The sequence below is a fragment of the Nelumbo nucifera genome, chromosome 7 (genome assembly GCF_055504915.1).
Source record: "Nelumbo nucifera cultivar China Antique chromosome 7, China Antique-T2T, whole genome shotgun sequence".
Lineage (NCBI taxonomy): Eukaryota > Viridiplantae > Streptophyta > Magnoliopsida > Proteales > Nelumbonaceae > Nelumbo > Nelumbo nucifera.
Window position 1 is genome coordinate 11,201,818 of NC_142655.1, and position 26,956 is coordinate 11,228,773.

At 38.4% G+C, this 26,956-nt stretch overlaps 1 protein-coding gene across 1 annotated transcript in view; it reads right to left on the reverse strand.

The window, feature by feature from the left end:
- Positions 1 to 26,956, reverse strand: part of LOC104608925 (uncharacterized) — a 37,399-nt gene that overhangs the window by 5,819 nt on the left and 4,624 nt on the right. The window contains exons 4-6 of the mRNA XM_088892215.1: positions 21,602 to 22,060; positions 1,025 to 1,927; positions 742 to 924 (exon numbers count right to left, since the gene is read on the reverse strand). Of these exons, the coding sequence (XP_088748341.1) occupies positions 742 to 924; positions 1,025 to 1,927; positions 21,602 to 22,060 (1,545 nt within the window). The remainder of the gene's footprint in view (positions 1 to 741; positions 925 to 1,024; positions 1,928 to 21,601; positions 22,061 to 26,956) is intronic.

Genomic DNA, 26,956 nt, shown 5'->3' on the forward strand with positions numbered 1-26,956 from the left:
CGAACTTGAGCCTACAAAATCCTTCTTAGGAAGCTTCTCGGAATGTAAACGGTCTACTCATCAGAACGAACTTGAGCGCTGCCGCTAGGTCTCAAATCCTGATTTCAAATCTCATTTAAAATCTGACCTTGAGACTCATTCAGAACGAACGGAAGGAGTCTCCGTATTGAAAGGCTTCCGATACGGCTGTAGCGAATTTTCAGTTTCTGTACTGTCCTGGGTTTAGGAACAAAGAGGGTGAGGTTTTTACGCTTAACAATCTTAACACCTGTGGAGTTTGCTTAATAGGTAGCCTATTCTTTGTTCATCACTTGAGGAGCTTGAGTTTTTGTAGGACCTGTTTTAGGTTCGATTCTAATTGAAGACCTGTTCACTGCTCACACAAAAAATCCTGTTCCCCTTTCTTTTTCAGCAGCTTGGTTTTATTTTAAAAATTTGAAAAAGGGTATAATTAGGCCAATTTCCTAAATTTTAGAGATAATTTAAGAAATTTGCCCAAATACAGAGTTTAACAGGCGGACCGTGAACGTACCGGAGTAATTATCAAAGGTGGCAACCAGCTGGGGTTAGTAATAGTCCTGCTGGTTGTAACGGAGACTTGAGATCGAATCCCGCCTGTTATGGGTTATGGGTTGGAGGATGTTATAATTGTAAGTCGAAAAAGTCACATACTGTTACAGTTGGAGTGGATTCGATCTCATTAATACAATATTAATGCTTAAGTCTGAAGTTTATTATTACCTAAAGCAACTTGCATCACCGCGGATTGCTTCTTTGGACGGGCCGTGCAACCACTTCCACTTTTTCTTCCGTCTCCATCCATACCATCTGGGCAGGAGCAGTTATAACCCCCAGGCATATTAGTGCAAATAGCTAAAGGAGCCTTGCACTCATTTTTTGCTGGATCAGCGCATTCATCTACATCTGCGGAGCCCATTTACACTCCATTCATTTAGATTATAGGTTGAAGAAAAGTTATCTAAGTATTAACTTAAGATCAATCAGAAGGATTGTACAAACATACCTTGGCATCCGTCATCGAGGTAAGGATTGCCTTGATAACCCAGAGAACAATTGCAGAGATATCCACGACCGTTGGGAGAGTTAAAGCATTGGCTGTTGCTGCGGCAAGCATAAGATGGGTCGCTTCTTGAAACATTTGCACACGTATAGTTTTCTATCGCCCAGTCAAGCACCATTGGAACGTTTTGCCTGTTTCGGTTATAGAAATCCATGTAACCCCAAAGATCGGACACTGAGAAGTTGTACCACTCAGAGTCAACCAAGAAGGCATAGGCGCATGGGTTGAAAACCAAGACGTCGGTGTGGTTATTGTAGCTATTAATAAACAGCTTAAAGCTTTTGAAACCCTTGGGGATGGAAGTCTGGCAACAGCCAATGCCTGAACAAGAGCCGTTGATAAAGCCGCTTTGTTGGTCGTTACAAATCATGGAACATCCACTTGTAAAGTTGCGGCCGTTAAGGCCGGTAATGCGAGCATAATTGTCGCAACCAATGACTGTGAACCTATTGCCGGTGTCGGAGAAAGTGAAGGGTCTAGCACTCACATTGATACTAGGGAAGTGATAGTCATTATCAGTGCTGTTGTAGCAATCGTAGCCTATGTAGTTTAGGACGCGCAGTTGGGCCGGTAATAACGATATTTCTAGAACTTCTATGTTACCGATGTACAGTTGGGGAGGGTCGAGAGTTGTGCTGCAGTTTAGCTTGAACCCTTCTCTGTAACAGCTTATTGGATCGTCATCCAAGCCGAAGGGGTAGGGAACGGTGACATTCCCACATTTGCCTTTGCAATGGGGCTTTACCATTGGCACGGATGATGATGATGATATTGATATGGCCGTCGTCGGTGGCCACCACAAAAGAAGCTGAAGCAGAAGCATCCCGGCCAAAGCCATTAGGTATTACTGGACTCTCACAGTCTCACTTTAGTTCCCAGCCACGAGCCATGATCACTTGATTCTCCCATTTATAGACTCGAGCTAAGGCAATGAAAGAGTTTATTAATTTTGCTGACATTGTTATTTTTGATATTTGCCAAGGAGTAGGAAAACAAATACTGAGTCTTCTGAGAACCATTGGATAACGTCACATTCCCACATCACAATTCTGAGAATCACCTAACGTGTGATGCAAAGGAAATTATAACGTTGAATAGTACCAAAAGAAATGCCAGCCAACTGTTGATCCGGTCCCCCTTCAATCTTCATGCCTAGCGGTTCGGTTTTGCTAATTGCAAGATCGGGTTCGGGCCGGTAGAGTATTTCTCTAACCACATTTTGTTCCCATTGTTGACAGCGCCCCATAAAAACTCAGTAACCAAAGCCATTTTTATATATTTGTATTTGTATTCCTTCCAAATTGGACCTTAGAAGCAGTATAAATATAAATTTATAGAGTGCAAAAACTTGTAATTTGTAGTATTTTGTATGCGTTTGCACAGTAGGTATTTGTACTTATACTCCTACCAAACTGAGGCTTAGGATCAAACAGATACACCCGACCCGTTTACCCATGTTATTAAAAACCAATGCAATGTGCACTGGACCATACAACAGCATTATAGAATATAGCTCTGAAGACACAGGCAAACGGGTCGATCTTATTCTCTTAGCAAATTGAATTGTGCATTATTAGGTACAGCGCCCATTGGCTTGAGTTAGGTAAAGATGTAAACGTGTCGATCTCAACTTACAAATAAACAACTTCAAGACGAACTCGGAAAAGGTGAATTTAAGTTTCAAAGTTACGCTGTTGATGATACGGCTAGTTTCATTGGCCACCACAAAAGGAGCCGAAGAAGAAAAGCACAACCAAAGCCATCAAATACTGGACTCTCTTAGTTTTATTACCAGCTGCCATGTTCACATGCAAGGAGTAAAGTAAATAGTTAACGAGTCTGAGAATAATTGGATAACGTTACATTTCCACATTACAAGTCTTCTGATGAGAACAACTTGTGCATGACACATGAGAGTAGTTCATATTTAAGAGTTATTTTTCCAACGTAACTGTAGTATTTCCATTTATAAACTGGTTTTGGTCAGCTCTATTTAGCTTTATAATAAAGCCCATAGCAATAATGAGGGTGATATATATATTGTTGCATGAACTGTACTCCTCGCAAGGAGATTTTTAAAATAGTTGGATGGGATCATATGGTGAATAGCTAGGCCTTATTATGGTCCCCAGCTATCCACCATGTGATCCAGATTCTGAAAGGAATCCCCATTGACGGGTTCCCAAGTTGGCCTGAGTCATCATTTTATTTGGGCCTTTCGAGTCGGGTGCATTCAGTTTTTTGATAAAAGCCAACCTAGTTGCACTCTCAACAACGATTCTACATGCACGGGACGGGCCACTTGGTTTGTTGGAAAAAGGCCCTAAATCCTTACTTCTAGGGCTACTTTGATTTGGAAAGAGCTTATCTCCATCCCACATAATGACTCCGAATTGGGGAACCAAAAGAGATATTGGGCGAATCATGACACACCATGTCAGCCTGTGAGACTCATATTGTGATTGACCAAGTATTTCCAGTAGATGATGATTTGAATTACTCAATGTTCATACAAATCCACATATGCAAAGGAATATGTGCTCCACTCTTTAAATTATAAACTGATTGACCTATGAGACATATGTAATTTTACCTTTAAAACTTCCTGCAAATCATGCATAGAAATAGCATATGCACAGCGTTGAGCTCGGAATTATGAAGTAGAACTTTTCATTTAAACAATTCTCCACTAGATTTTGAATAATCCTACTTCAGAACGTATTTGGGAAGAAAGTCATAAAAGAATTGGTCATTGATGTTTTAAAATAAATTTATGCCATCCATTTTAAAGCAAGTTGATCTTTCAACTTTCAATGATGTTAAGAACTAACAAGGTGTAAGGTTGAGAAAATTCGAATCAGTTTCTTGAAAAGTGAAATCCAAAGCCACTTGGTTCTGAAGTTTGCTTGTTGGACACCCTATTGGCTTTGGATTTTACTTCCTCAAGAAGTTGTTCTCGATCCCACAACCTTAGAAGCTAAAGAGGTAAAATATTTTACACGATGTTGTTCTTCAAATAAATCGGATCACTATTTCATTGCTTTGGGATTTGAGGCTTCCTAACTCGAAAGGCATGAGCCATGTTGATAACAGCCATTAAAATTTAATGTAAAACACCAGTACCTATAACTCAAGTCTCAAATGTTTTTTTTTTGTTGTATATATATATACACACACATACTCAACAAAACAATACATGTAAATACCCTAGATCACCTATGAGTCTATATTTGCATCAGCAAAAATACCTTTTCCCCATTGAGCACACTAACCATAGGTAAAGAAAATATGTCACTCTTCAGAATCTTTGAAGATGGAATAATAGCAGTGAAAGTTTATCAACGAGTCACCCGGAGTTATCCTGTCGGGTGAATCGGGGATCGCCGAATCGGTATGTTTGGTTGGAGTCTCCAACCACAGCGTGTTAAAATCCGATTCGAAGTGCATCCCGGCATACACGAAACCAAGTGCAGGAAATTCGAACTCCGCTAATCATGTGTTTGAACTTTGAAGTGAGACCAATTTCTTTTTGTCTTGAGTTTAGGCCCATGGAATAGCCTCAAGTAATATTGGTTCCGATCTAATATATTTGGGATAGGATTAACATTGTTGTGGTGCCCAAATGGCCCAATCCCATGTCTTGTTGAAGCATATATAATTTGCATTCTCTAAAGCAGTCTAGGAAGACTGGAATCGTTAGCTAGTAGGACCGAAGACTACGTGTAGGAGAACTTGCAAGAAAGTAAGTTGTGATCAGGATGATGAAGACGTTTTGGGAAGGGTGTGAAGAGAAAGGTTTTGCCTAAGTTTTTGCTTCAGTTGGCAAGCTCAGCTCTTCATCTCTAGGCTCTAGTCAGATAGATTTTTTTTTTTGGTAGAAATAGTCAGATAGGTTGTGTTCATATACATAGCCAGTCGGAGTAAGTGGTATCTTCGGGAGTTTAAGTTGTCCCTTTTGACGTTTAGCATTGTGGTGGTGGTAGGGTAGTGTGGGTCATTGAGGGCACTAAAAGCAGCAAGATCTGTCGCTCTTAGGGGAGGGAACTGAACGTTGCAGTTTTTGTTAGGAATAATATCAGAGTTTGTTTCAGAGGGCGATTTACTTCTCAAGTGGAATATCTGGCAATGACACTCACAAATGAGAGGAAGGTGGAAAATGCTATGCAGATCGCCATAAAGATGAATTTGTTCTTTTTCTTTTTTTATTCGCGTTCACATCCATGCTCCAAGGGGCCGCCCCACAATGTCCCACATAACATCCCCACCTTGTATTGGGAACATCTCTCAGTGATGTCTCATCATCTCTCATACTTGTTATTGGGAGATGTCAAAAATACAGAATGGGGATGTACTGTGGGGTGCCCCTTTGTAGGGCACAGATGTGAACTCCACTGGGTCATAGAGTATTAGCGTAGCTTTATCCTTCTTACTGTATGAGTCCTACCTGGTGTATGAATCTTAGTTGTTCTTTGTTTTGGTTTTCATTGTTCATGTAGGAGTTTGTATCCTAATCATAAGAGGGAGCTAACTCTACCTCTATATATATCTTGTAATGTTCGGCTGAAAATAGATACAGAGAAAGAAAATCTTTCCCTTCAAACTCGAGTGTCTCAGTTTATCATGGTATCAGAGCGCGGTTCGTTTGACTTTCACACCGCCTTCTGAACTTGCTTGTTCGATCTTCTCTAACCTCTGTTCGTGGAGCAGATCGCCGAAAGAGTTAGCAGAACTCTACCTTCTTTCGATCGTCAAGACTGGAGGCTGCGGTATTTGTTTTTTTCGATTGTTGCTTGTGAAGCGGATTCTCTTAGAGGAAACAGGAGTTGTCGTTGGAAGGTCTTCAAAGAAAGATCTCTTGCCGCACACTATGGCAGACATGTTGTTATAGTCTGCTCCTATTTCGAACTCGCAGTGAATCCTTCGCTCCCTCCCTAAATTCTTCTCCCCTCGTCCATGTAGATGCAAAGCCGGTGACGGTTCCCTCCCGCTCCGATTTTTTTGTTCCCAATCTTTAAATTCCATGATGACGATGGAGAAGACTTGGAGAGACGATTCCGATTAGGGTTTCTCAGCCGCTGCTACTTCTTCGTTGGCTCGGTCAGGTTGGAGAAAGAGAGAGAGAGAGGGGACGGACTCCTATCCTATTTAAGCCCTTGGGCTTCCTTCTCTGAGGATTTTGCAGGGCTCTCTTTTCAACAGTCGGTCAAAGCCGGTAGTTGTTCTTCGCAAAAACCAGGAAGGAAACACCTTGCTTTGACCGATCGATCATGGCGGATGAAAGAAAAGAGGCAATGAGCTTCGCTGTGCAAGCACAAGGTGGCATAAAAAGAACGGGACACGATACAAAAGAGAAATCTGGAGTGTGCACCAACTGTGGACGAACTGGACATGAGGCCGAGAGTTGCTTCCAACTCATCGGCTACCAGCACTGGTGGGGAGACCGGTCGAGATCTACTGAGAGTGGGAAAGCTCGAGGGCGAGGAACACAAGGTAAATCTAGTCGTGGACATGGAGGCGGACAGAGAGCGAATGCTGCACAAGCAGTAGGGCAAACTTCTGAACCGACCCACGCGACAGAGGGAGATCGCACTGCGTTCAGTGGATTGACTAATGAACAGTGGTCCACTTTCCTTAATCTGTTGAATTCTTGCAAACCCAACACAACCGAGAAGTTGACAGGTATGAATTGGATAATTGATACAGGAGCTTCGCACCATATGACAGGAAACCTGAACCTCTTGCGTAATACCGAGACCGTGACCGGTTGTCAGGTTGGATTGCCCGATGGAAAGCATGTCATGGCAATAAAGAAAGGGATCGTCATTTTGAATGAGCACATAAAGCTTACAGATGTGCTTTATGTTCCTCGTTTAAATTGTAACCTGATATATGTGTCGCAATTATTAGAAGATTCAAATTGTAATATCCAATTCACTAATAAATTTTGTGTTATACAGGACCGCACTTCGAGGATGGTGATTGGTGCGGGTGAACTATGCGGAGGGCTCTACTGTTTCAAAGGTGCGCACTCAAGTAGAGTTCACAAAGCAAAGGTTGAAGCATCATACGAGTTATGGCACAAGAGAATGGGTCATCCCTCTGAGAAAGTAATTAAACTTCTTCCTGATTTAAACATTAGATGTGATAGTAGAAATAGGATATGTGGTGTTTGTTCAAAAGCCAAACAGACAAGAAGTGCATTTGATTCTAGTGAAAACAATGCTAAAAGGACTTTCGATTTGATTCATTGTGATTTATGGGGTCCGTACTCGGTACGGGCATCTTGTGGTGCCCCGTATTTTTTGACCGTGGTTGATGAATTCTCAAGAGCCGTTTGGGTATTCTTACTTAATGACAAAAGTGAAGTAGGAAAAACATTGCGGAACTTCTTCACTATGGTAAAACGCCAATATGGAAAATTGGTTAAGATAGTTAGAAGCGACAATGGTACTGAATTTACTTGCTTGAAGGAATATTTCTCTGAGCAAGGCATAATACATCAAACCTCATGTGTTGAAACACCGCAGCAGAATGGACGTGTCGAGAGAAAGCATAGACATATACTGAATGTTGCCAGAGCTCTTAGATTTCAGGCCAATCTCCCTATTGAGTTTTGGGGAGAATGTGTTATGACAGCCGGTTATCTGATCAACAGGACCCCCTCCACTCTCATTTTGGGTAAAACATCGTATGAGATGTTGTATGGGGAGAAACCAAGCTACAAACATATACGCACATTTGGATGTTTGTGTTATGCACGAAACCTAAATCGGACCAGGGACAAGTTTGCCAGTAGAGCCAGACGTTGTGTCTTTTTGGGATACCCCTTTGGCAAGAAGGGATGGAGAGTTTATGACTTAGAAAATAATGAATACTTTGTTTCTAGGGATGTGGTGTTTTCAGAAACTGAATTTCCCTATGCTATTGAAGAAAAACAAGTCGAACACAAACCCGATGATGGTAATCTTGCTTATGACCAGGAGGAAACTGAAGAGTATGGCGAAGAGGATAGTGAGAGAGGAAGGGGTAATGGTACTCGTGAGATCATAAGAGAGACAGATCAGGACGATAGGAATGAAAATAATGAAGGGGAGCATGAAGTAAGGGGGGGTCTATGGAAGAAATGAATGCAGGGAATGAGCAACTTGGACGAGGCCATAGAGTGAAGCATCCTTCCACCCGTCTCAAGGATTACGTCATACACACCACATGGTGTTTCGATCGCAATCTGAGCCCTTCTACCAGTTCATCTCGCCAATTTCCCTCCTCAGGTACTCCCTATCCCTATAACACATTATGTGAATTGTGATAAATTCTCTTTGCAACACCGCTCTTTCTTAGCAGTTGTCACAGCTAATCATGAACCCCAGAGCTATTCAGAAGTTGTCAAGGACTCTCGTTGGAGAGAAGCAATGGGAAAGGAAATTGAAGCCTTAGAAAACAACAGAACCTGGACAGTGGTGGACTTACCGCCAGGGAAGAAGGCCCTCGGAAGTAAATGGGTATACAAGATAAAGTACCACTCAGATGGCACAATAGAGCGGCACAAGGCGCGTTTGGTGATATTCAGAAACAAACAGGTTGAAGGGATAGACTACAATGAAACATTTGCGCCTGTGGCAAAGATGGTTACAGTCCACACATTCCTTGCAGTAGCTGCGGCTAAAAACTGGGAACTGCATCAGATGGATGTGCAGAACGCGTTCCTTCACGGAGACCTGCAAGAAGAAGTGTATATGAAGATGCCCCCTGGATTTGCTTCAAGACTACCTGGGAAGGTGTGCAAGCTCCACAAGTCGCTTTATGGTTTGAAGCAGGCCCCTCGTTGCTGGTTTGCTAAACTAACAACAGCCTTAAAACGGTATGGGTTTATCCAGTCACAATCTGATTACTCCTTGTTTACACTTTGACGGAAGCAGGAACAGTTGAACATCTTGGTGTATGTGGATGATCTTGTTATCTTTGGAAATAATGGCAATGCCATACGGAGATTCAAGGAGTATCTGAGCCAATGCTTCCACATGAAAGATTTGGGAGCTTTGAAGTATTTTTTAGGAGTGGAGGTCGCCAAAAGCCAGAAAGGTATTGTTCTTTGTCAGCGGAAGTATGCTTTGGATATCATATCAGAAACTAGATTGCGAGGATCTAAGCCAGCTAGACTTCCCCTGGAACAAAATCATAAACTAGCTCTGGCAGATGGTCCTCTGATGATGAGACCAGAGAGTTACAGGAGGCTTGTGGGTTGTTTAATCTACTTGACCATTACCTGTCCTGAATTGTCCTACTGTGTACATGTGCTTGCTCAATTTATGCAGAACCCCCGTGAAGAACACTGGGAGGCGGCTTTACGTGTGGTGCGATATTTGAAAGGTAACCCGGGACAGTGAATTTTCCTTCCGGCTGATAGTGATCTTCGGTTGTATGCTTACTGTGATTCTGACTGGGCCGGGTGTCTACTGACACGGCGCTCTCTCACTGGATACTTTGTGTTATTGGGACAAACACCTATCTCATGGAAGACAAAGAAGCAGCTTACAGTGTCCAGATCATCAGCTGAGGCGGAATACAGGTCTATGGCAACAGCTGCATGTGAATTGAAATGGTTAAAAGGGTTGTTGCATTCATTAGGAGTCGGTCATCCTGATCCTATGCGATTACAATGTGATAGTCAAGCAGCCTTGCATATCGCTGCGAATCCGGTCTTCCATGAGAGGACTAAACACATTGAAGTAGACTGTCACTTTGTCCGCAATGAAATTCAGAATGGGAATATACGGCCTTCCTACGTCAGGACTTCCGAGCAACTTGCTGATATGTTTACGAAGGCCCTGGGCAAGCAACCATTCGAGCATCTTCTTGCCAAGTTGGGTTCCCATTTACATTCTCCAACTTGAGGGGGGTATTAGCGTAGCTTTATCCTTCTTACTGTATGAGTCCTACCTGGTGTATGAATCTTAGTTGTTCTTTGTTTTGGCTTTCATTGTTCATGTAGGAGTTTGTATCCTAATCATAAGAGGGAGCTAACTCTACCTCTATATATATCTTGTAATGTTTGGCTGAAAATAGATACAGAGAAAGAAAATCTTTCCCTTCAAACTCGAGTGTCTCAGTTTATCATAGAGGTTTGAATAGTACCCATGGGAAAATGTAGAGACTGACACAGTAAAAGTGCAATTTAAGCTAAATTTGGAAAGAGTATAAATGCAAATATATACTGTGCAAATATATACAAAATAATATAAAATATAAATTACATATTTGCATTTGTATTCCTTCCAAACCGATCCTTAAATTGGTTTTGAGTTAGTGCAGAGCTTCAAAACTTCGAGGTTTTGTGGTCAATGGATTATGTGTTTCTCTTTTTGGTGGCTTTTGTTTCTTTCGGTGGGGTCTATCATAGGTGGGTTCTGGGGTGGTGTGCTCTTGAATTCTTTTTTGTAGGGCTTCGGGTAGCTTTGGTAATTTTGTATATCTTGTATAGCTCTGATATTTCTTGATGGGCCTTATTTTTCTCATACCGTATGTTTGTAATTTTCCTTTCCCTTTTAATAGTAAAAAACTTTGTTTTTACGAACAAGAAAATACCACACCTTATTTTATTTGGATGGTAGGCTTTTTAGAACATTTTTTTAAGGGTAAAAGGTTTCTAAAACATCAATAAACCTTCTTTGATCTATATCTGGTAACCACCAAAAGGTCCAATTTAATTCGCTTTGGCAAATGCAAGAAAGATTCGCTATCAAGCTCATATTCCAATCCCTCAATCCCTCGTTACAGGTCAGCACCTCGGCGCTCCAGGCCCGAGTTCCCGTTCACAGAGAACCGATTCAGCGCCCTGGCAGCAGACTACCTACATTCCGGGCCCATCGAACTCGGCAACATAGAGGCTAGCCGCGCCAGTACCAGGCCCACTCAACAATGAAGGCGCCGGCGAAGTCGCCGAACTGCCACCCGTGTCTTGCCCGAGCTCAGAGATAAGGAAGAGACGAGCTCGAACGAGGTAAAAGCTGCCCCGATTCTCTCAGTTCCTTCCCCCCTCGCATTAGAACTCCTGGCAGTCCCCATGCCTAGAGACTTCAAGTTTCCACCTTTGGACAAGTATGATGGGTCCTTTGACCCCAACGACCACGTCGATGCTTTCCAATCCCAAATGCACCTCGCTAGGGCCAGTGAATCATGCATGTGTGTGGCCTTCACCACCACCTTCAGGGGGGTGGCCCGCACCTGGTACAGGAACCTAGCCCCAGGGTCAATAAGAAGTTGGACCCAGTTCGTGCAGGTCTTCACAGCACACTTCGTTACCAGCAAGCGGTGCCCCAGAACTGAGGAAAGCATCTTTAGAGTAGTCCAGAGAGAAGGAGAATCCATCCGGGGCTACATCAAGCGGTTCAATGAAGCGTGCTTGCAGATACCGCGATTAGACCCCGCGGTACAGCTCGCGGCGGTCAAGAGAGGAGTAACGCACAAGGAGTTTAAATGGCACATGGTAGCCAGCCAGCCCGCGATCGTGGCCGAATTCCTCAAACTCGCGGACAAGTTCATGAGAACAGAGGAAGAGATAAACCAAAGGACCGAAGGCGGGGTCGAGAAAAGGAAAAGAGAAGGTGAGCCCCCCAACCCAGGTGACAGAAGGAACCCGGCCCGGGAGGCGAAGCCGAGCCAGCCGTCCCGAGCCCCCTTAGCAGTTCGGACGGATTACATGCCGTTAAACACGAGGTGGACCGAGATCTTGATGACGATCAAAGACGCCCGATTCGTGAAGTGGCCACCTCGCCTGAAGGGGAATCCAAACGAGAGAAATAAGAATCTGTACTGTAGTTTTCATAGAGATCACGCTCATAGTACCGAGCAGTGTAATAATCTCCGGGACGAGATAGAGGGACTCATCCGTCGCGGATTCTTGAGAAATTTTGTACAGCATAATAATAATAATAACGATAAGGCAGGTCGGCAGGGGGAGCACGGAAAGGATGCCCCCGAGTCCAGCAGCAGACCAGCCGAGGCGTCGCAACGACAGCCTCCGGAAGAGAGGCCAGTTCGGGGAACCATCCATGTAATAGTTGGAGGTTCGGTGGTAGCAGGGTGTACTTCGGCAGCAGCCCGGACGTCAATTCGCGAGGCAGCCCGAGAAGAACAGAACCCTCCAAAGAGGCCGAATCTTTCTCTAAAACAGCTTGGGTTGTCGTCCAATTTGACTCAAATGATTTAATTTCTATATTTTTTGTATTTTATATATTTTTAAAATTTATTATTTAATTGTGGTAACATGGATTGGCCCATTTGACTCAAATGGTTTAACTTCTTACCACCACTTAGATGAAAATGCTATTTTTTTTCATTTACGTGAATTCAAATTAATACCTTAAACTTTGGATTTAATAAGAGAGAATTGAATGTATTAAAAATCTTAAAATTACCTCTTTTCAATTCATTTAATATCAATAACCAACTATCCTATTTACCTTCATTTTTTATCGTACTTTTTAAAGTAGTATAGATATATAGATATAGATTGAGGTATATGTTTGCGCAAAGGTTTTTGGAAATCAATGATTTATTCTTTTTTTTGTCTTTTGCTACGGATGATGGGTTGAATGGCCCGACCAGATGGGTCACAAAAATTTCCTCAAATTTGCCAAAATTAGGTGGTTTTAAATGCACCGAATTTGAATTAATTTTACTGTTGTGAGTTCTAAAAAATAAATCAAATTCACCTCCTTGAAAATGAAACAAAAATGCATTGCTGAATTTCTGATTTAAATCCGGTGATCGATCGATTTTTAAGTTTCCAAGACTTGTTTTTATTTTAGAAGCTATTGATATGATGATTCAAAAAATAAGCGTTGTTTTTTTTTTTGAAACGGAAAAAAAAAAAAAAAACAATTACTAACCGGGCATGAATTATTTACTTTTGAATGATAGCGCTAATCTGGACTTGGGAAAGCTGGTCAATTGGCATTGGAAACGATTGTTTAATTAATATTATATATTTTAAAATAAATAAATAACTTTGACGTCAGAGGTCAGAGGTCAGACCTTTGTTTTCTCTGCTTATTAATCGAAGGAACGCAAGGTTAGGACTCGGCAAGTCAGGACCTAGTCGTTTTTAACGGTGAACCAGTCTTCCCTTCCAGCGTAGGGGACTGTAAATCTTCACGCAAAGTGATTCCGGTGATGTCAAGCAAGAAAAATCGTTTGATCAAATCGTAGGGCACCTCCATTCTGTCGAAAATATTTTTCTCGAAGGTTATGAAGCCTTCTTTTTTGGAATCCCCAATACATCCAAGAGACACCAATAAGCAGAAACAAGGCACCCAAGCCGACACCTACATATATAAATTTTTTCCAATTAAATATTAGATATCCATGATTCCCTAACTCTTCTAATTCTTTATTAATAATTTAGAGGATTGTTTTCCAACGTGAATTACTTTTCTTCTTTGTCAGTTCCAAAAAGTCAAAAACAAAACGAAATCAGCTGATCAGAAAACAAATCGATTCTTTAAAACAAAAACACAGACAGCATGTTTCTTGGTTATAGGTGCTTTCTATTTCCAAAATTGAGTCACAAATATTTTCTTTAATTTCTTGTTTAAAGAATATGCTTTCATCTAGTTATTTACATAAATCAAACAATAGCAAAATTTGCTGTTGTATTAAAACCTTTTTTTTAATCGAAAAACATGTATTGTTTTTTAAACACAACTGTACAAGATCGTGTTTTTTTGTCTTCACTGATGTGGTGATTTCAGGAAAAAGAAAACATTCATGCTGTAGATTACTCCTTAGAATATTTAAAAATTTTATAAATGAATGTCATATTTAGTATGCTCTTTTATTTTAATAAAAGAGTTAGACTGTTTAGGCGTTGCAAGGCGAAGATGGATGGATGAAGGAGAGAAGAGGACATAAGCAGGAGGGAATGTAGTAGCACTTCTATGGTCTTCATATTTTCTGTTTTCAAATAATTTGTGCTAGAAAGGGGTAGACTAATAATTAGAGCATAACATTCAAGAGAAAAGAAGTAGGAAATGGAGATAATTAGTATGCTTTATGTCATCTCATTAATCCTCTATCTCCAATGGTGTTCGGCATGGCTGCACACAATACAAAACCAACTTTATTGGACATTTTCTATGGGTGCTTGGGTTGAGCTCGGACTTTTGGTCTTCAAGCTGGGTCTAAAAAGTCATTTTCTTCTTATTGCAGTGAGCCTAATATGCACGTATGCCTAACTAATCCGAGTCCAGCCCAGGCCTGAGCCCAACCTGAATATAACACATTTCAATTTGGGTCGGGCCTTGGTGGAAAGATAGGGATTGACCTCAAGCCTAGTATTGGTTGGGCCTTAGGCCCGAGTCTTAGGGTTGGGCTTGGGATAACTTCAAATCAAGCCCAGCCCACCCAATAAGTACATACCTAGAAAATAGAGTGATCCACAGAGGGTTCTGACTTGCAGGGCGATTCTGTCGTTAGATCTTGAAGCATATATAATACAGAGTTGGAACCTCTCCAATTGTAATTGGAAAAAGTTACAACTGGTTACAATTGGAGAGAATTTGATCTCATTAATACAATATTAACGCTTTAAGTCTGGGGTTTATTATTACCTAAGGCGAGTTGCATCACCGCAAATTGCTTCTTTTGACGGGCGGTGCAACCACTTCCACTTTTTCTTCCGTCTCTCTCCATTCTTGCAGGCGGGCAGGAGCAGGTGTAATTCCCGGGTGTATTAATGCAAATCGCTGAAGGAGCGTTGCAGTCATTAGTAGCTGGATCAGCGCATTCATCTACATCTGCAGAGCCCAGATACACTCCACCCATTTGGATTATAAGACGAAGATCAGATACATCTATATATATAATTAGGATATATATCGATCAGAAGAATGGGCCCACATATTTTGTGGTGAATACTTTTTCTTTCAAGTTTTTTTGTTGATTTAAACGATTAAATCGGGTTTTATTTGTAATTAATAGTCCATTTTTATCTAAAAGAATGGGCCCCACACCATTTTATCTAACAGGCCATTTTATTGTTTTGAGATTCACTAATACTTATGTGGAAATCTTATATACGTTTCTTATTTAATTAATTTGATAAGTTAAATTGGGTATACTTTTAATTGATGATTTATATTCTTATTTAATTAATTAATTTGTATGACCTATTTCTAAATTTTCAGTTTCGCTAGCAAAACGTCAAGGCAGAAAATGAAAGTGTGAGACATGCCTTCTGCAATTGTGGTATTTATACTATTACACAATTATAAGACTTATTACTGAAAGTTTAGACATATTTTCAGAACTATTATTGAAAAGTAATAATATTTTCAATAATTCAATTTTTTACTAACTATTTCGAATTTTTAGATTTTGATATTAGTTATAATAAATATATTCAGTAATTATTAGTTATTTTAAATTATAATAAATATTACAAAATATACTTGAAATTGTAATAAATATTCAGTGACTATTTTGAATTTTTATATTTTGATATTATTATTTTTATTTACAGTGATTTCAGATTTCAAAACAATTATTATCAGGAATTTCAGAACTTAAAACTACTAATTTCACCAATTATCAGAACTATTCAAACTAATGCTCATAAAAATTATTTAAAATTTTTGTATTTTGGTATGATTATTTTTTATTTTCAATAATTTCTGAATTTTCAAAACAATATTTAAAATCAACCTAGTCTGGTTTTATTAATTGGTAATTAATTAATGACATTAATTTCTGAAAATGTTAAATTTTGAAAATAATAATTACTGACAATAATTAAAATAAGTAATTTCAATAACCATTAACAAATTCCAGCAATTTTGAATAATTAGCTTTATAATAAAGCCCATAGCAATAATGAGGGTGATATATATATTGTTGCATGAACTGTACTCCTCGCAAGGAGATTTTTAAAATAGTTGGATGGGATCATATGGTGAATAGCTAGGCCTTATTATGGTCCCCAGCTATCCACCATGTGATCCAGATTCTGAAAGGAATCCCCATTGACGGGTTCCCAAGTTGGCCTGAGTCATCATTTTATTTGGGCCTTTCGAGTCGGGTGCATTCAGTTTTTTGATAAAAGCCAACCTAGTTGCACTCTCAACAACGATTCTACATGCACGGGACGGGCCACTTGGTTTGTTGGAAAAAGGCCCTAAATCCTTACTTCTAGGGCTACTTTGATTTGGAAAGAGCTTATCTCCATCCCACATAATGACTCCGAATTGGGGAACCAAAAGAGATATTGGGCGAATCATGACACACCATGTCAGCCTGTGAGACTCATATTGTGATTGACCAAGTATTTCCAGTAGATGATGATTTGAATTACTCAATGTTCATACAAATCCACATATGCAAAGGAATATGTGCTCCACTCTTTAAATTATAAACTGATTGACCTATGAGACATATGTACCTTTACCTTTAAAACTTCCTGCAAATCATGCATAGAAATAGCATATCCACAGCGTTGAGCTCGGAATTATGAAGTAGAACTTTTCATTTAAACAATTCTCCACTAGATTTTGAATAATCCTACTTCAGAACGTATTTGGGAAGAAAGTCATAAAAGAATTGGTCATTGATGTTTTAAAATAAATTTATGCCATCCATTTTAAAGCAAGTTGATCTTTCAACTTCAATGATGTTAAGTACTAAGAAGGTGCAAGGTTTGGGCTTTTTTATTTTTTGGGCCGGGCTCGGTCTTAGTTTTGGGTAGTTCAAATCCAACCCAATTATATACATATATGTGTATATATATAAATGTTGCAATTATATATATATATATATATATATATATATATATATATATATGTATGTATGTATAACATTTGTATAAATATTTTGCATATATATTTACATACATATGTATGCATATTTGCATAAATACATTTATATATGTATAATTTTATAGTGGGTTTATTGATCGATCCGAACCAGCCCAGACCCAAATGCATCAAATTATAAGGTGGGCTGAACTTGACCTTGGGATCAAACTGGGCTCGGGCCTTTAAGCCAAAATTTTAGGGCCAGGCCTGGATTGACCACAAACCCAGCCCAACTCGCCTGACTTACACCCCTACTTTTGATTTTTTTTTTTTTTTGAAAGCAATTAAAAGCTCAACTACATAAGAGACCAGGACGGGTTGTCCTTCATTCTTAATGAGTGATAAGAGCCAAACAGAAACTGCTTTCATTGGCAAGCAGTGAGGAAATGATCAATGGTTTCTTCAGATTCCAGGCAAAGCGGGCTAGTGCAGTCAACTTTCATGATATTTTCTCTAGTTTCCCTTGACAAACAAAATTGTAGATTCTAGGGTGATATCCTTAATCCCCTCTAGAAATTCTTCCAAGAGATTCCAGAGGAAACCAATTGACAAAATAACTGACTAATAAATTGAAATCACAAACGTGAAAGCGCATAAAAATTCAGGAGTGGATTTTGATCGGTCAAAACTCTTTCGATAGTGCAAATGTTTGTATGCCGTATTTAATTATATACGTTGTATTCATATTAAAAAGGCGGTGGAAGAAAAATGAATAATTTTTAATGAGAAATTCAGAACCACAGGCCAGTAATGTAACACCTTACTATTATTTACAAATATATATATTTCCAAGAACTAACCTCAATAAAAATTTATATCAGCAGCCACCTCTTGATATGAAGTCATACCAACTACATATATATATTTGAAAGAACTAAGCTCAATAAAAAATTATATCGGCAGCCACCTCAATAAAATAAAAAATTATTTTATTATTAAAAATAAAATAAAATTTCCTTTTTTTTGAAATGGTAAAGTAAATTAAATTAAAAAGTAAGAAAGTATATAAAAAATATACAAAAATGAAAGTAGGGATGCAAATGGATCGAATCACATCCGATTTGATTCGAGATTCAGTCCAATTTGGTTGAATTTGTATCACCCCCTGGTCGGATCTGCTCATTTGGTCGAATTTGGATCACCTCCTGGTCAGATCTGCTCATTATAACCATTTCTTGCTTGAAGGTTTAAGGAAGAAATGTTTTGTGTTTTATTTTGGGGGTATTATTTGAAAATAAAATAAAATTTACTACTAATAAAAAGTAAGATTCCTCTTTAAAAGATAAAAAAAAATACTTATAGCTCTTAAAATAAGATTCCTCTTGAAAGATAAAAATTAATAAGAAGAAATGACCAAAAATTGATTTCGTATTGCAAAGTGCCAACCAGTTGGGCAGGGGGAGGGGGTTATCGGTTTGGAAGACATGCTAATTGATTCCATGTTTCTGTTGTGTTTTTCCAAATTTTTTAAAAGCATGTTTGTATTGAAAATTTATAATTTATTTTTTATTTTCTTTTTCAGTTATAATTTTTTATCCCTCCTATGTTTCATTCATTTTTAGGTACATCTTTCGGGTATCATTGATTTATACCGGAAAACATCGTACTAGAAAAACTTGCATCCAATTAAACGATATCATAATAGACATGATGAATGAAGTGGTATTCACCAAAGTTTAAAGAGTGCCTTGATTGGTAAAAACTCTTCCAGTACCATGCTTTTCGGTATCATATTCTATTATTTTTCAACTCTTGATTTAGTCGCTAATATCTAAATGGTTCTTTGTAAGCAATTAATGTACTTGATTGCTAAATTGTAAAATCTGAAAGTGAAATCTCTACAAAATACCAGCAAAGTATTATGAAACAGCATCCAAAAAAACAATATAGAAAACATCAGACCCAAAGGGAGTCTTTAGAGTAGATCTGGCGAAAAGTTGATCCAATCTGCGAATCCAATCCAATTCAACCAGAAAAAATAGGGTTAGGGTTTCATATTTAATTACCTGAATGTGAGAATGACTCGATCCAATCCAATCCGGAAAAAATAGGGTTAAGGTCTCATATTTTAAGGCTAATTCCTTTAATTTTTACATTTTTCATGTAGTTTTTTTTTTATTTTTTTAAATTTCAGTTATTTATTGGGATGACCCAAATTGACCCATGGGTCAACCCTAACCCGAACATCTAGGGTTAGGGTCTAGCATTTGATAACCCAACCTGAATTCAACCCAACACGAACCCACCCACCCAACCCGATTTGCCAGGTCTACTTTAGAGTCTTTTTATGAAATGGTCAGATGAAGAAGAACCAGTATTCTTCTACCTAAAGCCAATATTTAATTTATAAATAAATCAGATACAACTTATAGCTCAATCTAAAATAGAAATCCTCACTGTATGGGTTATGGCTGAGCTGGCCTGGGATGCCATGTGACACCCCCACGACCATCCTATCTCTTCGACTACATTAGTACCACATAGGATGGATAAGCAAAATCAAGAAGAGGAGCCCCATATTGATAAGGATGACAAGTCCATTGGGGATTATGATTCATCTCGAAGACTTTGGCGGACAACCTCATTCCGATAACCCTAGAAGCCCCATCTGAATCGGGCACGGATCTTTGGCTATAAATAGGTAGCCTCTTTTCAAGGTAAGGGACTTTTGAACTCTTCAGCTTCCATATTGTTATTTTGCTTCTGTTTGGACCGGCATTACTCTCAACTGCTCGATCTAACCACCCATCTTTCCTTATTGACTTGAGCGTCAGAGTATCTACTCGGGGAATAACTCCTCGGCCCTCTGATCTCTTTCTTGGTTTCAGATTTTGTTGTGTGACTTCATTCTTCCACCTCAACCTCACCAGTAGTTGGCAGGACTATCTGACTGTGACCCCAGTTTGAAACACCTCAGGTCGAACAAAATCACTAAGAAAGTACCAACTGACACCAGCACTATGTAAAAAAATGGTGGATAGAAGAATACTGGGGCTTTTTGAAAAGTAGAAAATCAATTATTGCAAAGGGGATGCATGTTATGTTCTTTAATTTGAATTAATTTTATTGTTGTGAGTTCTAAAAAACAAATCAAATTCATCTCCTTGAAAATGAAACAAAAATGCATTCCCGAATTTCTGATTTAAATCCGGTGATCGATCGATTTTTAAGTTTCCAAGACTTGTTTTTATTTTAGAAGCTATTGATATGATGATTCAAAAAATAAGCGTTGTTTTTTTTTTTTGAAACGGAAAAAAAAAAACAATTACTAACCGGGCATGAATTATTTACTTTTGAATGATAGCGCTAATCTGGACTTGGGAAAGCTGGTCAAATGACATTGGAAATGATTGTTTAATTAATATTTTATATTTTAAAATAAATAAATAACTTTGACGTCAGAGGTCAGACCTTTGTTTTCTCTGCTTATTAATCGAAGGAACGTAAGGTTGTTTGATGAATGATCAAAATATGTCGTTTTTAACGGTGAACCAGTCTTCCCTTCCAGCGTAGGGGACGCGCGGTTAATTGGATACGCTTTATATTTATTTTATATTCTTTTTTTCAAAATTTTACACGGAATCAGTTTTCCAAAATTGGATCGGACCGGACATTTGGGCCAAAAAAAGTGGGAACCGGTCGATTTTCTCTAAAATTGGATTTTTGCCAAAATACGTTGATTTGTTCAATAAAACACTGACCCAGGCAGTTACCGTTTGAATCGTTCAACGGTTTTGACTATTTTTTATTTTATTATATTTTTTTTGTCAAAACGGGCCGACCGTTCGACCCGAAAATCAAACCCCTGACCGATTCATTCTCCATATCAGTTTTAAAAACCTTGGTTTCACTTTATTCTGCTTCATATCTTAATTTATTTCATTTATAAGGCAATCAAACAATATATGCTAAAATTTGAAACAAAAATAGCCCAGAATTTACACTCAAATCATTTGCACAGCCATAAATTCGCATCAGTGAATTACAAATTAAGTTAATGCATTATTTGAGTTTACATGAAATAAAATGGAAATTAATGAGATGATGGCAAGATAACTGGAAGCCGATCCAGTGGTTGTACATAATATCTGACCCAACCAAACCTATTTAACCAATTGGTGAATTAATCCATTTTCAACCTATTAAGAGGTTCTTCGAGGACATGGTTGATTTTGTTTTTATAAATTAAAATAACCGATACATCAACAAAGTCAATCATGTTGCCAAACAACCCCTAAATGGGTGGATTGAGTGGGTCACAAGAGTTGGGTCTGAACTCTGAAATCGCCTCCTCTAGACCTAATTAATATCCGTTTACTTTTTGTTTTATAACTTCTTTTTTTCCACATCAAACACAATTTATTGCACAAAACAAAAAAGAATTTATTAAAAGAAGAAAAGAAAGGAATATACAAAGCAGTCCAGCTCAAAACAACAACGAGCAACCGGACCTAACCCACACAAAAATCAAAAAGGACAAGTTGGGACCGAGAAAAGCCCAACACCTGAACCCACAAGTACAAATTAAAAAGAAAACCCACAAGGCCACAAGACATGGACAGAGCCGAGTGAAAACTGAAGACCCTGCCTCGACCTCCTTATTCCCTGCCCCTAACACTATTGGAGCCCTTTCTACCCGGATTGAAACAAGAGCTGGGTCGATTGTACATACCTTGGCATCCGTCATCGAGATAAGGGTTTCCTTGATAACCAGGAGAACATTTGCAGAGATATCTAAGACCGTTGGGGGAGTTGAAGCAATCGCTGTTATTCCGGCAAGCATAAGATGGGTCGTTTCTTGAAACATTTTCACATGTATGTTGCTCTATTGCCCAGTCAAGCACCATTGGAACCTTTATTCTGTTTCGATTATAAAAATCCATGTAACCCCCTAGATCAGAAACTGAGAAGCTGTACCACTCATAATCAACCAGGAAAGCATATCCGCATGGATTGAAATCTGAGACGTTGGTGTGGTTATTGTAGCTATAGAGATACAACTCAAAGCTTTTGAAACCCTTGGGAATGGAAGTTTGGCAACAACCAATGCCGGAACAAGACCCATTTGATAAAGCTTTATTGGTCGTTGCAAACCATGGAACATCCACTTTCAAATTTGCGGCCGTTGGTGCTGTTTATTTCAGCAAAAGTGTCGCAACCAATGACTGTGAATCTATTGCCGGTGTCGGAAAAAGTAGCAGGTGCAGAATTCAAATCGAAACTCGGGGTATTGTAGTAATTACCAGACTTATTGTAGCAATCATAGGCTATGGAGTTTAGAACGCGCAGTTGGGCTGGGCTGGTAATAACGATATTTCTAGAACTTTCACGTTACCGGTGAACAGTTATGGGAGGGTCAAAACTTGTGTTGCAGTGTAGCTGGTACCCTTCTCTGAAACAGCTTGGATCGTTGTCCAAGCCGAACGGGTAGGGAACGGTGACGTTCCCACATTCATCACTCTTTCTTCCAAAATCTCGTCAACTTTGTCCCCTTTCATTAGAGTAACAAAAAGCATAGTTAGATTTCTCTCTTCTTCATGTCTAATAAAGGAGAGTGCTTCCTTTGCAGTCAATAGCTCCACAAGAACTACACCAAAGCTATAAACATCACTCTTCTCTGTCAATTGGCTTGTATAAAATTAAAGTATTCTGGGTCAAAGTATCCCATAGTCCCTTGTACTAATGTTATAAATTGATTTTGGTTTAAAGGGACCAACCTTGAAGCTCCAAAGTCTAAAAATCTTGCCATGTAATTATCATCCAAGAGTATATTAGTAGACTTAATATCTCTATGAAGAATTGGTGGAAAGGCAGCAGGATGCAAGAATGCAAGCGCGGATGCAGTTTGTGCAGCTATACTTAAAACGCTTTTCCCATGAAAGTGATGATTATTCCCCTCATCGAACGTGGATGTGATGGAACAAGGTTCCATTCGTAACAAATTCATACACCAGCAGTGGAACTTCAGTCTCTAAGCAACAACCCAAGAGCTTTTCCACATTTATATGGTTACTTTGGGAGAGAATAATGATAGACGCATGGCCCATACAAATATCACATAACCTGAACCTTCTGCGTATGGTTGGAAGATCTACATCAGCACATAGTTGTTTAGTCGGTTCTTTTTGTTGCATAAGAGTCGGTCAAAGAAGTTAGCTTGCTAGCCCATTGCCATAAGAATCGGTCAGTCTGTTAAGAGAGTTAGTCTGTTAGTCTGCTGCATAAGAATAGGTCAATTTGTTAAAGAGGTTAGCTTGTTAGACTATGGCATAGGAATCTGTCAGTTAGTTAGAAGGGATAATCCCATAATTAGGGTCTAGTTTAGTGGTAATTACTTAAGTTCTTCTTGTATTTAAACACCAACAACCAGCTGAAGTGTTGTCGGAAAATAAATAAAAATCTTGTAGATTTTATTCTCACCCTAAGTAGAATACTCTTTCAACTCTAGCTTTGACTGAGACCTATCAAATAATCACTTCGTTGATAAACTGCTCAATTCGACTTTATATACTGCACCATATCCTCCCCGACCGAGAATACAGCTTGTCGTTGCCTTTTCAACTTCTTCTGCAGTAAAGACTTCAGCAGTTTCCATCGAAGCATTACGCGAAGAGAGTTGTTGTTTTAGTAAAAGACCTCCACTCTGTCGAAAATATTTTTCTCGAAGCTTATGAAGCCTTCTTTTTTGGAATCCCCAATACATCCAAGAGACGCCAATAAGCAGAAACAAGGCACCCAAGCCAACACCTACATATATAAATTTTTTCCAATTAAATATTAGATATCCATGATTCCCTAACTCTTCTAATTCTTTATTAATAATTTAGGGGATTGTTCTCCAACGTGAATTACTTCTCTTCTGATCAATTCCAAAAATTCAAAAACAAAACAAAATCAGCTGATCAGAATACAAATCGATTCTTTAAAACGAAAACACAGACAGCATGTTTCTTGGTTATAGGTGCTTTCTATTTCCAAAATAGAAACACAAATATTTTCTTTAATTTCTTGTTTAAAGAATATGCTTTAGCACCCAAAATTGAAACACAGACAGTATGTTTCTTGAGTCTCACTTTAGCACCCAAACTTCAAAACATGCCACTATAGTACCTAAACTCTCAAAAATTGCCAATTTAGTCCAATATCATTAGTTAGCATTAGATGGTGAAAGGACACAAATACCTTTCGAGTTTTGTATAGGCAAGAGAAGCATAGTTTTGAAATGATCAAAATAATCATGTTTAAATTCCTTTTCATTGCAATTGGGCACCACTATTCACTTTATGCCCTATCCTTTTTGTCAAAGAACCAGTGCTTCCTATTGAGGAAGCTACATAGAAAAATGTTGTTGGAGAAGATGACATCACTGCTAGAGAAGAGGGATTTAAACCATCATCACTTCAATCCATTTTCAGTCATTCAATCAATAACAAATGAGGGTTTAGATTGTTGTTGTTGTAGGAGAAGATGAATAATTCTTGTCATCGCTAGGAAACACAATCAAGGTAAAATGGTCCCAAAACTATCAAAAATGGTAGTTTTGAAATTTTTTAAAAATTTAAGTTGCACATATCATCACATGATACAAATAACTGAAGGACTGCTAACATGTAGTAAATTGGTAGTTTTCTTGAGTTCAAGTACTATAATGGCATGTTTTAAAGTTCAGGTACTAAAGTGAGACTAGCCCCACCACTTGATATGAAGTCATACCAACTAAATAAAGCTTTCAAAGATCCAAAAAGCTACCACTGCATTTCAGAATTTGGACTGCATCCTAATAAAATTGGTCCTCACATCGACCTCAACACTTAAGCTGTGCATGGAGAACATCCATGAATACCTACAAGTATGGAGATGTTCACAATGCATCGCTGCAAGTGTTGTGAGTATGGTGTGAGGACCAATTTTGTGATGATCTCTGCATTTTGAAAATCAATTTCTGAGATTGATTTCCTCTTCACAGAATTGATCCTCTCACCTACCTCATGTGGCTGCCAGGAATTTGGATTAGCTCCTTATAGAGCACTCTTCATAGCTTTTTTGGCCATGCAATGCATTGGAACATCTCTCATTCTTGATTTTGTCATTCATGGGAAGATATCCTCAATGGCTGTGATATTGGTGTGAGATGCACTCTATGAAGAGCAAAAATGATTTCATCTGCTAAGGCTTGAGGTGAGTGTGAGGACCAATTATGTGATGAGGAAATCCAGATTCTCAATCTCTAGGTTGTTGATGTAGTATATAAGCATTACAAGGCTATACTATAGCCCACAAAAAGACTTCGAAAGAATATTTCATAGATTAATAGTTATTACCATAATATGAGATTGGGCTTCAATGCAATGCAATAGTCAGGTTGTTCTATTAATACCTGATGTATTAGGGTTCAAATCTTGAAAGTAACCTTTTTTGTGTGTATACCGAAGTAAATAAGACTCGGTACATATGTTTCTCTTCAGGCCTTGCTTTGGGTCATGGGCTGCCCTTGTTTTAGTCACTCTCATAATTTACCGAAAAGTAGCCATCTCTAGGAGGGCTACAAATGGATTGGATCGAATTTAATAAAGGTATATCCAATTCTATGTGTACATGACGCATGCTTTTACATGCATGCATACATGTGTATATTTTTTCATATCAATTATACTGCAAATCAATTACCAACGGGCCCTATTGTGAATATGGAATACTAAGAAGGTGTGAATTGTTTTTCTTATCGTGAATTCGAAAAATAAATCAAAATCATCATATTTAAAAATGGTGAATTTATTTTAAAAGTAATTAAACATTGAAAACAAGCAAAATTTTAATGATTTTCAAAAATAGAAGTGTTTCATTGAAACGAAAAAAAAAAAGTTTACTAAGCATGCAGGAACTATTCAGTTATAAATAATGCTAGTCTGGACTTGGGAAAGTTCAATGGCCTTGCTGAGCACTGCATAATATTTCATTTTTTAAATAAATAATAATTAACTTTTATGTCACACTTTAATTTTTTTTTTCTACTTATTCAATGGAACTTAAGGTTAGGGCTGGGCTATGGCCTACGTTAGGTATGGATCAGTTAGTCAGGACCCGGTTGTAGATTGTTGAAAAAGGAAAAATCTATGATGGGAAAGGCATGATATTAGAAGAATTTTGATCATTCTAATGAGTCGTTCTCACCTTTTAATTTCTTGCCATCGTCATGGATGATGAAATAGAGTGGGGATTTAATCGATCTCTATCAAAACCTTCATATTAAGACCACAATTTTAGAGTCTTGTGTACGTCAATCCTTAGTTCAACATTGTTGCTCTTCATTATTTTTTCTTGAAATGGTTTATACACCCGAAGATTTGCGCAAAATAACATAGAATCCGATTCATGGTGCTGAATAATGACAAAGATATGATGATAACAAAAGATAAAAATATTCAAACACATGGTAGCCACAGACGTGCCTATACCATTATGGGAGTATAAATCATTGTTTTAAAAATCAATTCAGAACAGGAATTCTTTTGGCCATCCAGTCAAATGAATGGCCTATTCTAATTTAAAAATTAAACAAATATTTAAGATAAAAAACAGTCAAAACTGTTACTCGAGTCAGATGGGTGGACAGTTCAACTGCCCAGATCAGCGAGTTGCTGAACAAATCAACAGATTTTTTGCAAGGAATAGGTTAAGTATGAAATAGAACCAGTTGTTTAGACAGTTTTTGGGCCAGACAATCCGACCATCTGGTCAACAATGGTTTGAAAACCATGGTATAAATAACTAGTTGCTATTAATATATATATATATATATATATATATATATATATATATATATATATTTCTAGAGTCAATGGGATTTTGGGTTCTTATTGGTCAAGAATCTCATTTTCTTTTTTCAGCTATATGTGGGGACAAGAGAAGGTTTATTTTCCTGGGTATCACTTACCTTTCCCACATAGGGGGGAAGTTGGCAACACTTGAATGGGACAAAAATGCCTCTCTTAATATGGATTTATATAGGTAATATGGTCATTGCCTT